Source organism: Chrysemys picta, chromosome 18 (assembly GCF_011386835.1).
Source record: "Chrysemys picta bellii isolate R12L10 chromosome 18, ASM1138683v2, whole genome shotgun sequence".
NCBI lineage: Eukaryota > Metazoa > Chordata > Testudines > Emydidae > Chrysemys > Chrysemys picta.
In genome coordinates this window covers 13550882-13565141 of record NC_088808.1, presented here as the reverse complement: position 1 = coordinate 13565141, position 14260 = coordinate 13550882, and the positions used below count along the sequence as shown (strand labels likewise).

At 49.9% G+C, this 14260-nt stretch overlaps 1 protein-coding gene across 1 annotated transcript in view; it reads right to left on the bottom strand.

Moving 5' to 3' along the window:
- Window positions 1-13338, bottom strand: part of GLE1 (GLE1 RNA export mediator) — a 29196-nt gene extending 15858 nt beyond the window's left edge. Inside the window, exons 1-6 of the mRNA XM_008169234.4 lie at window positions 13164-13338; window positions 7777-8007; window positions 5947-6072; window positions 5470-5618; window positions 4030-4090; window positions 1219-1473 (exon numbers count right to left, since the gene is read on the bottom strand). Of these exons, the coding sequence (XP_008167456.3) occupies window positions 1219-1473; window positions 4030-4090; window positions 5470-5618; window positions 5947-6072; window positions 7777-8007; window positions 13164-13262 (921 nt within the window). The 5' untranslated portion in view covers window positions 13263-13338. The remainder of the gene's footprint in view (window positions 1-1218; window positions 1474-4029; window positions 4091-5469; window positions 5619-5946; window positions 6073-7776; window positions 8008-13163) is intronic.
- Between the last annotated feature and the right edge of the window lie 922 nt (window positions 13339-14260).

The following is a 14260-nucleotide window of genomic DNA, read 5'->3' as shown; positions in this document are numbered from 1 at the left end:
TGCCTACTATCCCCAACATGCAATGGCAGCACCATTCCACTAGAAAGCCCAGACTGCCTCCTTCAGAACCAGTGATTAATTCACACCACCAGTCAAGAGAAGCAAGTTCGTGGCCTTTAGTCACTTCCTGGTACACAACGGACAAGGCAGAATTTCCGCCTCCTACACTGTGTACATCAATTACTGAAGACTTCTACTTACACTTTTACAGTCAAGCTCTAGAAACAGAAAGGGATCCACTGCAAAGCAGCAAAATAAGTGGCATTAGTTTAACACCATTTTACTTATTATAACTAAGGAAAAATAACCACCTTTGCAAACCCAACACAGACACAGAATCTAGTGAAGGGGCCAGACAAGACTCTCAATACATTAGTTCAATTAACAGGGTTGGGTAACACAACAAAAAGGGATCATGCTAGAGACGCAAGTCCATGTAGTCTGAATATCTATTTCCCTTTAACCCCACTGGGAAGAGGGCTATTTCAAATGCCAGCTAAAGCTGAAGTTACAAGACATTTATGATAGACTGGAATTGAGAACTAGCCGAGCCCATGCCAAATTTTAGAAGTGTGTCATTGGTTTACTCTGTCTCCCACCTTTCATACAGAGAAGAGTAGTTTTGTGAGAAAACCTAGATGCTATAGGAAAGCTTGTGAATGCTGGAAAGTACTAAACACGTTAACATTTTACAGTATATTTAACATCAAGTATCACTTCTCCAGTAAAAATCCCCATAAATTTAAATAAGCCTTTTTCAAGGGAGCATCTAAAGTGAATTGAAAAAAGATTCTCTCTCTCTTTCAAGAACTGCACCTACAAGCTCTTCTGTGACAACATAATATCTCAAAGTGCCCCTCGACTAGCTGACTTAGGGCTGGTCCACACTAACCCCCACTTCGACCTAAGATACGCAACTTCAGCTACGTGAATAACGTAGCTGAAGTCGAAGTATCTTAGTTCGAACTTACCGCGGGTTCGGACGCAGCAGGCAGGCTCCCCTGTCGACTCAGTGTACTCCTCTCGCGGAGCAGGAGTACTGGCGTCGACGGCGAGCACTTCCGGGATCGATCCATCGTGTCTAGACAAGACACGATAAATCGATCCCAGAAGATCGATTGCTTACCGCCAGACCCGGAGGTAAGTATAGACCTACCCTTAGTGTCTCCTTTCAAGGAATGAGAAGCTAATTTAAAAGGAAACCTAGAACCTCATTACCTCACTAGTGGTGCGAATGAGCCCTGACACGAGCCCGCAGATCTGGTTGCCACGGTTACTGAACCCTGAGAGATCTATCCTTGGCAAGTCTTTATGTCTGTAGTTGGGGTCAATCTGCTGGTTAAGCTGCAGCACCTCTTCCTGGATGGAATAGAGGCGACGCAACCTTTCCTGGCCTTCTTCCTTGCGCAGACGCTCCAACTCCTCCTGACGCTGCCTCTGCTGTTCTGCTTCACGAAGTTTCAGGTTTAGAATCTGGAGAGAGGAGGGAGTGACAGTGTAAAGCTAAGCTACATAGATAAAGCTTTTCTCACAACACTATCTACACAGTTCCTGCATGCTACCCACAAGCAAAGATGCTCAGGAAAATCTGGTTAAAAACTACATTCCAGTCACCCCACTCCTCTTGCTGGCCCTGGTTTAAATCCCCACTGCAGAAATTCTACAGAGCCTTTAACAGCATGAGCCAAACTACAGCATACTGCTGCTGTTACCATAGGACTCAATGTTTCTGGAGGCAGCAACAGTCTCAGGGAGAGTTTGAAGAATTCAGTCCAAATATACTCCCTATCTAGAAAGAAAGGTTTTAGCAGCATCCAAAGGAAAGACAAATCCTGCCTGCCCATAATATACATTGACTGCTGCTGAGCAATACACGTTGGGACACGACCGTTCCAGCTGGTATCTCAGACTGTTTGGCAACAAAGGGACCAGCAGCATGCACAAAAAGCAAAAGCATATTCAAGTTCCTGATCATCAGCCTTGAGGTTCACAAATCAAACTGCAGGTAGTTATCAGTACTGCAGCTGGGTAGGAAATGGTTTTCCTGTCCTGAAGGGTGGTGGGGAAAAAAAAAAAAAAAAAAAAAAAAAAAAGATTTAAAAAGTTTTTCCCTTCCACGTCAGGATGAAACAGGGAGCTTTCCAATTTTTTTGTAGAAAATTGGAGAGACCCACCGCAGAATAGCCAATAGCTCAGTGGTTAGGTCTCCCTCATCCCAGGTGAGTTCCCTAACCACCAGGCTCTTTGCTATTGGGAGAATGGGTCTCTCTCAACCTCTCCTGTTGGAGTTGTTCCACTTTGTATAAAATATTCATTGGCCAGAGAGAGAGAGAGAGAGAGAGAGAGACTGAAACTGATTCAGTAACCTAGTGGTTAGACCACTCATCTGCAATGTGGGGGAGACAGGGACTTGAATCTGTGAATCCCTAACCACTGGGCTAACAAGTCAGACAGACAGACTTTCCCTATGCCTCTCTCCTATCTGCACCTCAGGAGTCTTCCCGATGAACGTTTCACTGAACTTTCCTGAAAAAAGTTTCAGGTCTGACAAATCAGCATTTTCCAACAAAAAATGTTTTATTGAAAAATTCCCCACCAGCTCGGAGGCTATTTTGGAGCACTGGTCTGAAATAAAGAATATGAAACTGAGTAAGGACAAGTGCATAGTATTTCACTTAGGAAGGAAAAAAAATCAAATGCACAACTACAAAATGGGTAATAATTGGCTAGGCAGTGGTACTCCAGAAGAGGATCTGGAAGTTACAGTGGATCACAAATTGAATATGAGTTAACAATGTGATGCAGTTGTGAAAAAGGCTAATATAATTCTGGGGTGTATTAACAGTAGCCTCATATGTAAGACACAAGAGGTAATTGTCCTGCTGTACTCTGCACTGGTGAGGCGTCAGCTGGAGTGCTGTATCCAGTTCTGAGCACCGCACTTTAAGAAATATGTGGACAAACTGAAGAGAGTCCAAAGGAGAGTATAAAAAAAAAGGCAAAAAAGGTTTACAAAATCTGACCTGTGAGGAAAGGTTAAAAAAAACTGGTCATATTTTGTCTTGAGAAAAGAAGGCTGAGGGGAGACCTGGTAAGTCTTCAAATAAGTTAAGGACGGTTATAAAGAGGATGGCGATCAATTGTTCACCTCCACTGAAGGTAGGACAAGTAGTAATGGGCTTAATCTCTAGCAAGGAAGATGTAGATTATATTAGGATTTTTTTTTTTTTTTTTTTTTAAGTATAAGGATAGTTTAAGTACTGGAATAGGGAGGTTGTGGAATCCTCATCATTGGAGGTTTTTAAGAACAGGTTGGATAAACACCTGTCAGGAATGGTCTTAGGTATACTTGGTCTTTCCTCATTGCAAGATGACTTATCAAGGTCCCTTCCAGCCCTACATTTCTATGATTTTACAGCAAAACACATACTGCTTAATATTATTTATTTTACTTTAAATGGTTTTAATGGATTATAGTAAATTTAAGCCATAAAATAGTAGTAATTTCAATTTTAAATCTATTGATTTTTAAAAAGAAAATTTTGAAAAAATCTGATCAGGACACACAAGAATGGTACACTTCTCTGTTTATACATTGAACTAAAAGGTTTTCTACCACAGAACACAAGAAAAGGGTGGACAACATCTCCTGACAAGTTGGGTTACAATGCCTCAGTGGCTATGGACATTGTCTTCAATAATTATATATGAAGGGCTAAAGCCCTGGTCCATCTGAGGTCAGTAGCAAACTACCTTTCATTTCAACTATGATTCAGCCATGAGTGAAATGTAACTGCTTCTATTCCTGCAATATAGCAGAACGTCCTTAATGATGAACATTTCACTGGAATATCTGCATTCCGATGGGGGTGTAGCAAGTATGTGGGGCAGCCCTGCAAAGTACATTTTCACTCTACATATGTGTTACGCTAGGCATCACTAAAGCAGTTAAATCTGTGCAAGTCCTAGCTTCCAAACACAGGCCAATCACCCTTCCTTGTAATAGCACTACCCTTCCTAAGCTCAGACCTTTGCTCTGTGTCGATGTTCCTCTTTCAACTTCTCCTGCTGACCCTGGGCCTCCCTGGAGCTGAAATACAAGCGGAAGAAAATGAGGGACCATTCTGTTCTTCAAAGGACTTTGAAGGATTCCTCACCCCCTTCCCCAAGACATGCTCCAGATGAAGTACAGTATATGGACACACCAGAGAGGCTATTTTAAAATTGGTTTAAAGGAGAACTCCATCAGATGCAGTCTCTCTTCATCCACTTACTGAAAGCTGGAACCACCTGAAAACCACCTTGAAAGATAAATATGAGTAGGACAGTAAATGCAATGATGCTGCATATGAGATTTTCAAGCATAAGTCACAGAAGTGTCAACCCCAGAGTCCTGACAAAATTTCAAAAGGTGAATTACACTCTCCATTCTTGAAATATCAATTAGATACAATCATCTTCACTTCCTGTCCTGAACTACTGCTGTGTACTGTTACATAGATGTCTCTTAACACCTCAAAGTTCCTATTTAGTTTGCATAGGGTTCTATGGAAAAAAATAGTATGTGAATCTGTAATTAAAGACCATCATAACGCATATCCACAAGGGGTCCAAATTAAGGCATTTTCTAACTTTTAAGTGCTTTACTTTGCAACCTTAATCGTGTGCGTGAGTGAGAGAGATTTCCTAGGTTTTAAAAAACAGCAAACTGAAAAAACAAATGTCATCACATGTGGATCATCAGCAGGGCTGGAACCTTCAGATCCACTGCAGTGACCTCTGCCACTTGATCTTACAGAGTAACGGATAGCGAATAACCATCTACTATTGTTATTTGAACCAGCACTGGAGGGGGATGAGACATTTTGCCAGCATATTTCACAGATATTTGCTGATGGCAAAGAAACAGTGTGATTCAGGAATCTTGGGTTCCGTTCAGGGTAGATTGAAATCTTAAGCACAAGGCAGATCCCTGGTATGGAAAACTTCAGACTAAACAGCTAAAGCTTCACAAAATTAAAGCAATTGAAAATAGCATCTTAGAATGGTAAGTGTTGGGCAGCCTTAATAATAGGTAGTGCTACCAGCTCAGCCTCCAATAGAGAATACTTGTATCAATAGATAGTGCGTCAACTTTACACTTTAATACCCATATGTAAGGCAGCAAGTGACTTCCATGCACTTAAATTCTAAACCATAATGTTACATTAAGTTTTCTTTACTTGTAAAGGCCATGTGCGCATTTGTTTGAGCGTAGGATCACAAAGGATAGTCTCTTGATGTATGATATTCAACGAGACATACAAAAACATCTACTGGGTACCAATTCATCCACAAACCTCAATAGAAAGTAGCTCTATTTTAATAGGGTTACAGATCCAAGAATCAAAACTCTCAATTTAGTCAGTCTCCAACACCACAAGTTAGTTGTTGCATTTCTAAGAGGTCACATAAGAGAACTACCCTTACCTCTTCTCCATCACTTCCTGCAGGTCCTGGTATTCCTGGTGCTGTTTTAATTCCTTCAGCTCATCAAAGCGCTTCAGCTGCTCACTCGCCATATCAGAAACCGCTCTCACCACCTGCTCTTGCTGCTCCTGCCGCTGCCTGAGCCCCTCCTGCAGATTGCAAGGAGAGAGGAAGAGCCATTCACATACACTATGCATTTTGAGCACAGCCCTGCTGGCTTCTAATGAAGGGAGTAGGCTCTGGAGGGCCAGATTTCACATAAACAGCCCCACCAGAGACTTTGACAGAGATAGGAACTGCGCTACAGTTATCACTGGGATCTGCATACAAGATAATGCAAGTGAAGCAGCACAAACTAGGCCAAGATAACCCCTACATTAAAATATGTTTATGGTTATCTGCTTGTCCCACTAGTTTTGGTGGAACATTGTCACATTTGGCTACATAGTACCCCAGTGATTCAACATGCCTTGTTACCTTTCCTTTCAACCTATGGACCTCCTCGTACATCCATATGCAGCCTTCCACCTCTGTAACTTTAGATGGTAGAACCATAAGATGGACTTCATGGTCTGTCTCCAGCAGACTAAGATTTTCATTGCCCTGTATGGACAGCAGAACAAACCAAGTCAGTGACAGATTAGATCAGTAAGTTATGCAGGAAACTAGGTAAACTGACAATCTTTCTTTAGAAAATAGCATGCACCATAAGAGATAAAGGAGTCAAAGCAGACTAATGCCTATCTATCTAAAGTTCTTATACAGCTCCCATCTCCACAGTATTTGAGTGCCTGACTATCTTTAATGTATTTATCCTCACAACACTCTGTGAGGTAGGGAAATATTATCCCATTTTGCAAATGGGGAACTGAAGCACAGAGAGACTAAGTGACTTGCTCAAGGTTACATAGGAAGTCTGTGATGGAACAGGGAATTGTATCCAGGTCATTAAGTTTCCTGTGTCTCTTGTATTTAGCTTTAGATAAAAGGAAAGTGACTGATGGATCTTCAAACTATTCATTATTCTATAACTTTCATCAAGGAAACTAAATAGCAACAAATTTAATCTTGCCTTACACAATCTCTCCAAAACCTCTTGCCCTCTTCATTGCAGAACTTAAGAAAGTCAGCATTATTTTTGAGGCAAGGAGACCAAAACTGAATGCAATATTCAAGGCAAAAGCATGTTAGTGATTTATACAAAGACATATTGGTATTAAAATGCCAACTATCATGCTTTTAGCAATTAATGGTTGCTATCCATTAAGTACAAAACAGTTAACTGTCCATAATAAAATCTTCCCTAAGTCTCTAAATTAGCTAGCATCTCGCAAAATGCACGCAAATCTCAAATTCATTCCCTGGATGTGAATTACTTTGCAGATATCTGTTTTAAGTGGCAGCTGATATTTTAGATGCCTGAATATCAAGTCTGAAATGCTCTGAAAAGATGTAGATCATGTTGCTATGTTGATTAAAGGTTTGCAAATCTATCACCTTTTCTTGAGTTATAAATATTTAGCAGGCCCTGGGAAAATTAAACAGGCGCTGGGAAACCCCACTTATAGCCTTCTTGTACCTAGACAAATGGTCACTTACACTCATGCTGCTTTCTAACACTAAGCAGTATTTAAATCATGGTAGAACTTCACCAGATGCTCAGATCCACGTGGCATTGCTCAAGATGGCTTCCTTAGCAAGTTTTCATAATTCTACAGGCCAAGCAGCTGCAAAAAATCTCCTAACTCAATTTAACTGTTAAGAAATTAAGTACTTTGCTCTATAAGAAAAGCCAATATGCACGTTCTCTTTTTGCCACCCCATTCTACATCCTATCTTCAAAATTTAGCTGTGAATTGTCCTATTTCCTTTCTACTCTACCTTGTAACAGGGGCCTAACAGCTGTAAGCAATTTGGTAGGACTTTGGAGAGCAAGCAGGAGAAAGCACAAGAAGTACCCATTCATTTTCATGAAAAGACTAGATTTACCCCATAGTCATCCTTCCTCCATATTACTATGTCTCATAATGACAGTCTGGAGAGCTATTATAGTCTAGCTAACGTTTTTATACTGTCAAATGGAGTTTACATCTGGCCCAGCAGGAGATGTTATTGAAGAAAGATGTCACTCACCATTCCAACTCACTATTTCCCAGTCAACCTATCCAAGAAGCTGAATACATTCACTGCCAGAACACATTAGTACTAGTAGACTATTGGATCATCCTTGATCAAGCAGATTAAGGCTACAGACCACCATGCTCTTTCCCTAGCTGCTTATATATGGGTTATTAGTTAACTAGCTACCTTTGTTTCACTGGGTGCTGCAGATGAAAGTGGTGAGGAGCGCAGCTGGCTGGCAGGAGAAGTGGTCTTTGCAAGGGAGAGCGGCTGATCATCTGTAGGGGGAATGGATTCATTGGGTGTTGAACTTCGGGAGAGAGGTGTTTCCTGTAGAGATTGGGAGATCACTCGATCCAGCACCCAGCCAGAGTAGGAGGACAACTTGGGAGGGGACCTGCATCCTTCCAAAATATCCTGGAGAGGGGGAGAGAATTTATTCTATAAGCATGTAAAATATCAAAGTAATCCACAAAACGCAACAGTTTAACTTTAAGGAAAAAAATCAGATCTTGAAAAAGCTCTGAGCAAGTCTCATTCACAAGGCTTCATTGTGCAGATACCAATGTTACATCATATTATTGTGCCAGCCTCAATACCCCATTTGTCCTCTTCTCCTACAAACTTCTCCATGCTTATTTCCTTGCTGCCCGCTACGCATGGAACGCCCTTCTTGAGCTGGCCCACACAGCCACTTACCCTCTCCTCACTTAAATCACTCCATAGGATCCACTTCTTCGATATTATGCCTACAAGAAGCCAGCTAAGTGTACACTAGAAAGGCTGCAGCTGCATCGCTATAGTGTAGAGAGACTACAGTGACAGAAGGCATTATCCTGTCACTGTAGTTAATCCACCTCTCTAAGAGGCAGTAGCTAGGTCGATGGAAGAATTAGTCTGTTGATCTAGCTGTGTCTATCCTGTGGTTTAGGTCAGTTTAACTACGTCTGTCAGCAGTGTGAATTTTTCATACCTTGGGCGACATAGCTAGGATGACCTAAGTTTTAGGTACAGACTGGGCCTTAGTCATCTACTTATTTATTTCACTTATCCCATAAGTAACTACTCATGTATTAAAGGCAAGGGATCAAATGGTAGGAAGGGGAGATATAAGGTGGAACTGAAACTGGGTACTGTTGCGGATCAAAAAGAAAATGAATGGGAGGGGAGAATGCAACATGTTTAATTTGTCATCAATCAACATTGCTCTGATCGTCTTGCTTGTCTGTTGTATTCCGTTTACCACCCTCATCTTTGTCGCAATATAAAAAAAGACATCTTATAGGGCAGACACTGTACTTCTTCCTCTGTTTGGAAAACACCTAGCATAGTCAAGGTGTCATTACAATTTAGTTAATCTACCGATAGATTTGGGAGCAGTTATGGAAAGAGCCAAAGAAAGGTCCTGAGGAGATGTAGTTCAAAAGGAAGTTTTAAACACAAGGAGAAGTTTTAAACACGAGCAGTGTTCTAAAGGCGAATGTACTGGCCACATATACGCAACCAAATCAAAAGCCCCCCAAACTAGGATCCCCGGCTAGTAGCTCCATTAGTGCATACCAACAAGGGACCTACTCACCAGGCAAAAAATTAAAAATAGATTTGTCTGTAGCTACCAGATATGCAGCAACACCACTTAAGAAAAAAGGGGACCCTGCCTTCAGCTCAAGTCTGAAGTTTTATTTAATATTGAACAGGGTGAAAAAATCTCTGAAGAAGCTCATCTTACTGGAAACAAACTTTGCACTTCAGAGATCATTACCAATGATCAGAGGTTAACTAATACACCGGGTGGGAGGGAGGCAGAAATCAGCTATTTCATTAATTGCTTTAAAAATGAAGCTAAGTGTAAAGCTGTAATATTTAGGGTTTTGGGGGCAACAATAAGAACTAAGTAGTAGCCTGAAGGGCCAGAAGTTTTCAGAGTGAAATCTTTATATAAGCCATCAACTATAAATTACTGCAAACAGGATTTCAGACAGCACCAGTCAGGACACATGCACAAAGTAGTGGGTCATATAGCCACTGTTTACAGCAGTGGGTCTTAGTCTGCAAGTTGCCAAATATTTTTTATAAGTGACCAAACAAGATTGGGTAAGAAGTCAAACTATTAAAAACCAGGTGAACAAGTAACTAAAACTGATCACCCAAGCAGGGCTGGCCAGGAGCGGGTGCAGCCCCCGACCCATGTGTGAGAGAGTGGGGGTCCCCAAGCAGGGCTGGCCAGGAGCAGGTGCAGCCTCCCCCCCCCCAATGTCTGTGTGTGTGGGGGGTCCCCAAGCAGGGCTGGCCGGGAGCGAGTGTGAGGTCCCCGAGCAGGGCTAGCCGGGAGCGGGTCCAGGCCCCCCGTGTGTGGTGGTGGTGGGGGGTCCCCTAGCAGGGCTGGCCAGGAGCGGGTCCAGGCCCCCCGTGTGTGGTGGTGGTGGGGGGGTCCCCTAGCAGGGCTGGCCGGGAGCGGGTCCAGCACCCCGTGTGTGTGTGTGGGGTGGGGGAAGATCCCCGAGCAGGGCTGGCCGGGAGCGGGTCCAGGCCCCCCGTGTGTGGTGATGGTGGGGGTCCCCGAGCAGGGCTGGCCGGAAGCGGGTCCAGGCCCCCCGTGTGTGGTGGTGGTGGGGGTCCCCTAGCAGGGCTGGCCGGGAGCGGGTCCAGGCCCCCCCCGTGTGTGTGTGTGTGTGGGGGGGGAAGATCCCCGAGCAGGGCTGGCCGGGAGCGGGTCCAGGCCCCCCGTGTGTGGTGGTGGTGGGGGGGTCCCCTAGCAGGGCTGGCCGGAAGCGGGTCCAGGCCCCCCGTGTGTGGTGGTGGTGGGGGGTCCCCTAGCAGGGCTGGCCAGGAGCGGGTCCAGGCCCCCCGTGTGTGGTGGTGGTGGGGGGTCCCCTAGCAGGGCTGGCCAGGAGCAGGTCCAGCACCCCGTGTGTGTGTGTGTGGGGGGGAAGATCCCCGAGCAGGGCTGGCCGGGAGCGGGTCCAGGCCCCCCGTGTGTGGTGGTGGTGGGGGGTCCCCTAGCAGGGCTGGCCGGGAGCGGGTCCAGGCCCCCCGTGTGTGGTGGTGGTGGGGGGTCCCCTAACAGGGCTGGCCAGGAGCGGGTCCAGGCCCCCCGTGTGTGGTGGTGGTGGGGGGTCCCCTAGCAGGGCTGGCCGGGAGCGGGTCCAGCACCCCGTGTGTGTGTGTGTGGGGGGAAGATCCCCGAGCAGGGCTGGCCGGGAGCGGGTCCAGGCCCCCCGTGTGTGGTGGTGGTGGGGGTCCCCGAGCAGGGCTGGCCGGAAGCGGGTCCAGGCCCCCCGTGTGTGGTGGTGGTGGGGGTCCCCTAGCAGGGCTGGCCGGGAGCGGGTCCAGGCCCCCCCCGTGTGTGTGTGTGTGGGGGGGGGGGGAAGATCCCCGAGCAGGGCTGGCCGGGAGCGGGTCCAGGCCCCCAGTGTGTGGTGGTGGTGGGGGGTCCCCTAGCAGGGCTGGCCGGGAGCGGGTCCAGGCCCCCCGTGTGTGGTGGTGGTGGGGGTCCCCGAGCAGGGCTGGCCGGAAGCGGGTCCAGGCCCCCCGTGTGTGGTGGTGGTGGGGGTCCCCTAGCAGGGCTGGCCGGGAGCGGGTCCAGGCCCCCCCCGTGTGTGTGTGTGTGGGGGGGGGGGGAAGATCCCCGAGCAGGGCTGGCCGGGAGCGGGTCCAGGCCCCCCCGTGTGTGGTGGTGGTGGGGGGTCCCCTAGCAGGGCTAGCCGGAAGCGGGTCCAGGCCCCCCGTGTGTGGTGGTGGTGGGGGGTCCCCTAGCAGGGCTGGCCAGGAGCGGGTCCAGGCCCCCCGTGTGTGGTGGTGGTGGGGGGTCCCCTAGCAGGGCTGGCCAGGAGCAGGTCCAGCACCCCGTGTGTGTGTGTGGGGGGGGAAGATCCCCGAGCAGGGCTGGCCGGGAGCGGGTCCAGGCCCCCCGTGTGTGGTGGTGGTGGGGGGTCCCCTAGCAGGGCTGGCCGGGAGCGGGTCCAGGCCCCCCGTGTGTGGTGGTGGTGGGGGGTCCCCTAGCAGGGCTGGCCGGGAGCGGGTCCAGGCCCCCCGTGTGTGGTGGTGGTGGGGGGTCCCCTAGCAGGGCTGGCCGGGAGCGGGTCCAGGCCCCCCGTGTGTGGTGGTGGTGGGGGGTCCCCTAGCAGGGCTGGCCAGGAGCGGGTCCAGGCCCCCCGTGTGTGGTGGTGGTGGGGGGTCCCCTAGCAGGGCTGGCCAGGAGCGGGTCCAGGCCCCCCGTGTGTGGTGGTGGTGGGGGGTCCCCTAGCAGGGCTGGCCGGGAGCGGGTCCAGCACCCCGTGTGTGTGTGTGTGGGGGGAAGATCCCCGAGCAGGGCTGGCCGGGAGCGGGTCCAGGCCCCCCGTGTGTGGTGGTGGTGGGGGGTCCCCTAGCAGGGCTGGCCGGGAGCGGGTCCAGGCCCCCCGTGTGTGGTGGTGGTGGGGGGTCCCCTAGCAGGGCTGGCCGGGAGCGGGTCCAGGCCCCCCGTGTGTGGTGGTGGTGGGGGGTCCCCTAGCAGGGCTGGCCGGGAGCGGGTCCAGCACCCCGTGTGTGTGTGTGTGGGGGGAAGATCCCCGAGCAGGGCTGGCCGGGAGCGGGTCCAGGCCCCCCGTGTGTGGTGGTGGTGGGGGTCCCCGAGCAGGGCTGGCCGGAAGCGGGTCCAGGCCCCCCGTGTGTGGTGGTGGTGGGGGTCCCCTAGCAGGGCTGGCCGGGAGCGGGTCCAGGCCCCCCCCCCGTGTGTGTGTGTGTGGGGGGGGGGGGGGAAGATCCCCGAGCAGGGCTGGCCGGGAGCGGGTCCAGGCCCCCCGTGTGTGGTGGTGGTGGGGGGTCCCCTAGCAGGGCTGGCCGGGAGCGGGTCCAGGCCCCCCGTGTGTGGTGGTGGTGGGGGTCCCCGAGCAGGGCTGGCCGGAAGCGGGTCCAGGCCCCCCGTGTGTGGTGGTGGTGGGGGTCCCCTAGCAGGGCTGGCCGGGAGCGGGTCCAGGCCCCCCCCGTGTGTGTGTGTGTGTGGGGGGGGAAGATCCCCGAGCAGGGCTGGCCGGGAGCGGGTCCAGGCCCCCCGTGTGTGGTGGTGGTGGGGGTCCCCTAGCAGGGCTGGCCGGGAGCGGGTCCAGGCCCCCCCCCGTGTGTGTGTGTGTGTGGGGGGAAGATCCCCGAGCAGGGCTGGCCGGGAGCGGGTCCAGGCCCCCCGTGTGTGGTGGGGGGGGGCCCCTAGCAGGGCTGGCCGGGAGCGGGTCGAGACCCCCCGTGTGGGGTGGTGGTGGGGGTCCCCTAGCAGGGCCGTCCGGGAGCGGGTCCAGGCCCCCCGTGTGTGGTGGTGGGGGGGGGGTCCCCTAGCAGGGCTGGCCGGGAGCGGGTCCAGCCCCCCGTGTGTGGTGGTGGTGGTGGGGGGGTCCCCCTAGCAGGGCTGGCCGGGAGCGGGTCCAGGCCCCCCGTGTGTGGTGGTGGTGGTGGGGGTCCCCTAGCAGGGCTGGCCGGGAGCGGGTCCAGGCCCCCCCCGTGTGTGTGTGTGGGGGGGGAAGATCCCCGAGCAGGGCTGGCCGGGAGCGGGTCCAGGCCCCCCGTGTGGGGGGAGGGTCCCCGCCACGCTCCGCACTCACCTCACCCCGCAGCAGCCAGTCCCGGCAGTAGCTCAGCTGCCCCTTGCTGGAGCCCTTCAGCGCTTCCAGGGTCTCCCAGCGATACCGCTCGGACGGCATCTCGGCCCAGCCTAGGGATCACCGCCACCAGCCCCGCCCACAATGACCTTTAACCCCCACACTCCTTCCGCTTCCGGACACCTGCGGCTCTTCTCCCCTCCTCCCCCAGAGGTCCGCTTATGTGGATCCAGTTGCAAAAACCAGCCCTTCTTATAACTCTTAGGAGGTGGGAAATTACACATAGCAGACTTGGCCCAGAAATGCCTGAGGTTTTTCCTGTTAATTTTATGACAGGTTAGAATCTGCATCACCTCTTTCTTCCCTTACTCATAAAGAGAGAAATAAACGTAAGAGAAGAGTCTCTCTCCGTAAGGGATAACACCCTCAGAGAGTGATGTCACTATTGCTCCTGGAAAAAAGATCCCTGAGGCAAACAATGACCCATGTGGTATCTAGTATTTAGCCTCCATCTTCTGGGATTGCACTGTATAATTTCACCTTTGGCAAATTCGGAATAAAGGTCCTTCTGTGGCAGGTTGACTCAAAGTTTGCCATGGTCCTGGGCGTTGAGGCCCTGAGAGCAGAGATCTCCCCACTAGCATCCATTTTAAAAAGGTGATAAGCGTGCAGCAACAGCCTGTCTGTCAGAACCACCCACTCAGATCAAAAGACACTAAAGGAATCTTTCAGAGTATGGTGAAAGATGTACATTAGCGTCTTTTGATTGGAGTGACTATCTTACAACAGAAAAACTTCAAAAACAGACTCCAACGAGAGACTGCTGAGCTGGAATTGATATGCAAACTAGATGCAATCAATTTAGGATTGAATAAGGACTGGGAATGGCTGAGCCATTACAAACATTGAATCTATCTCCCCTTGTAAGTATTCTCAAACTTCTTATCAAACTGTCTGTACTGGGCTATCTTGATTATCACTTCAAAAGTTTTTTTCCCCGCCCCCCTCTTACTTAATTGGCCTCTCAGAGTTGGTAAGACAACTCCCACCTGTTCATGGTGTGGGTGTCCTCCATATATGTTCCATCCTGTAGCCCATGA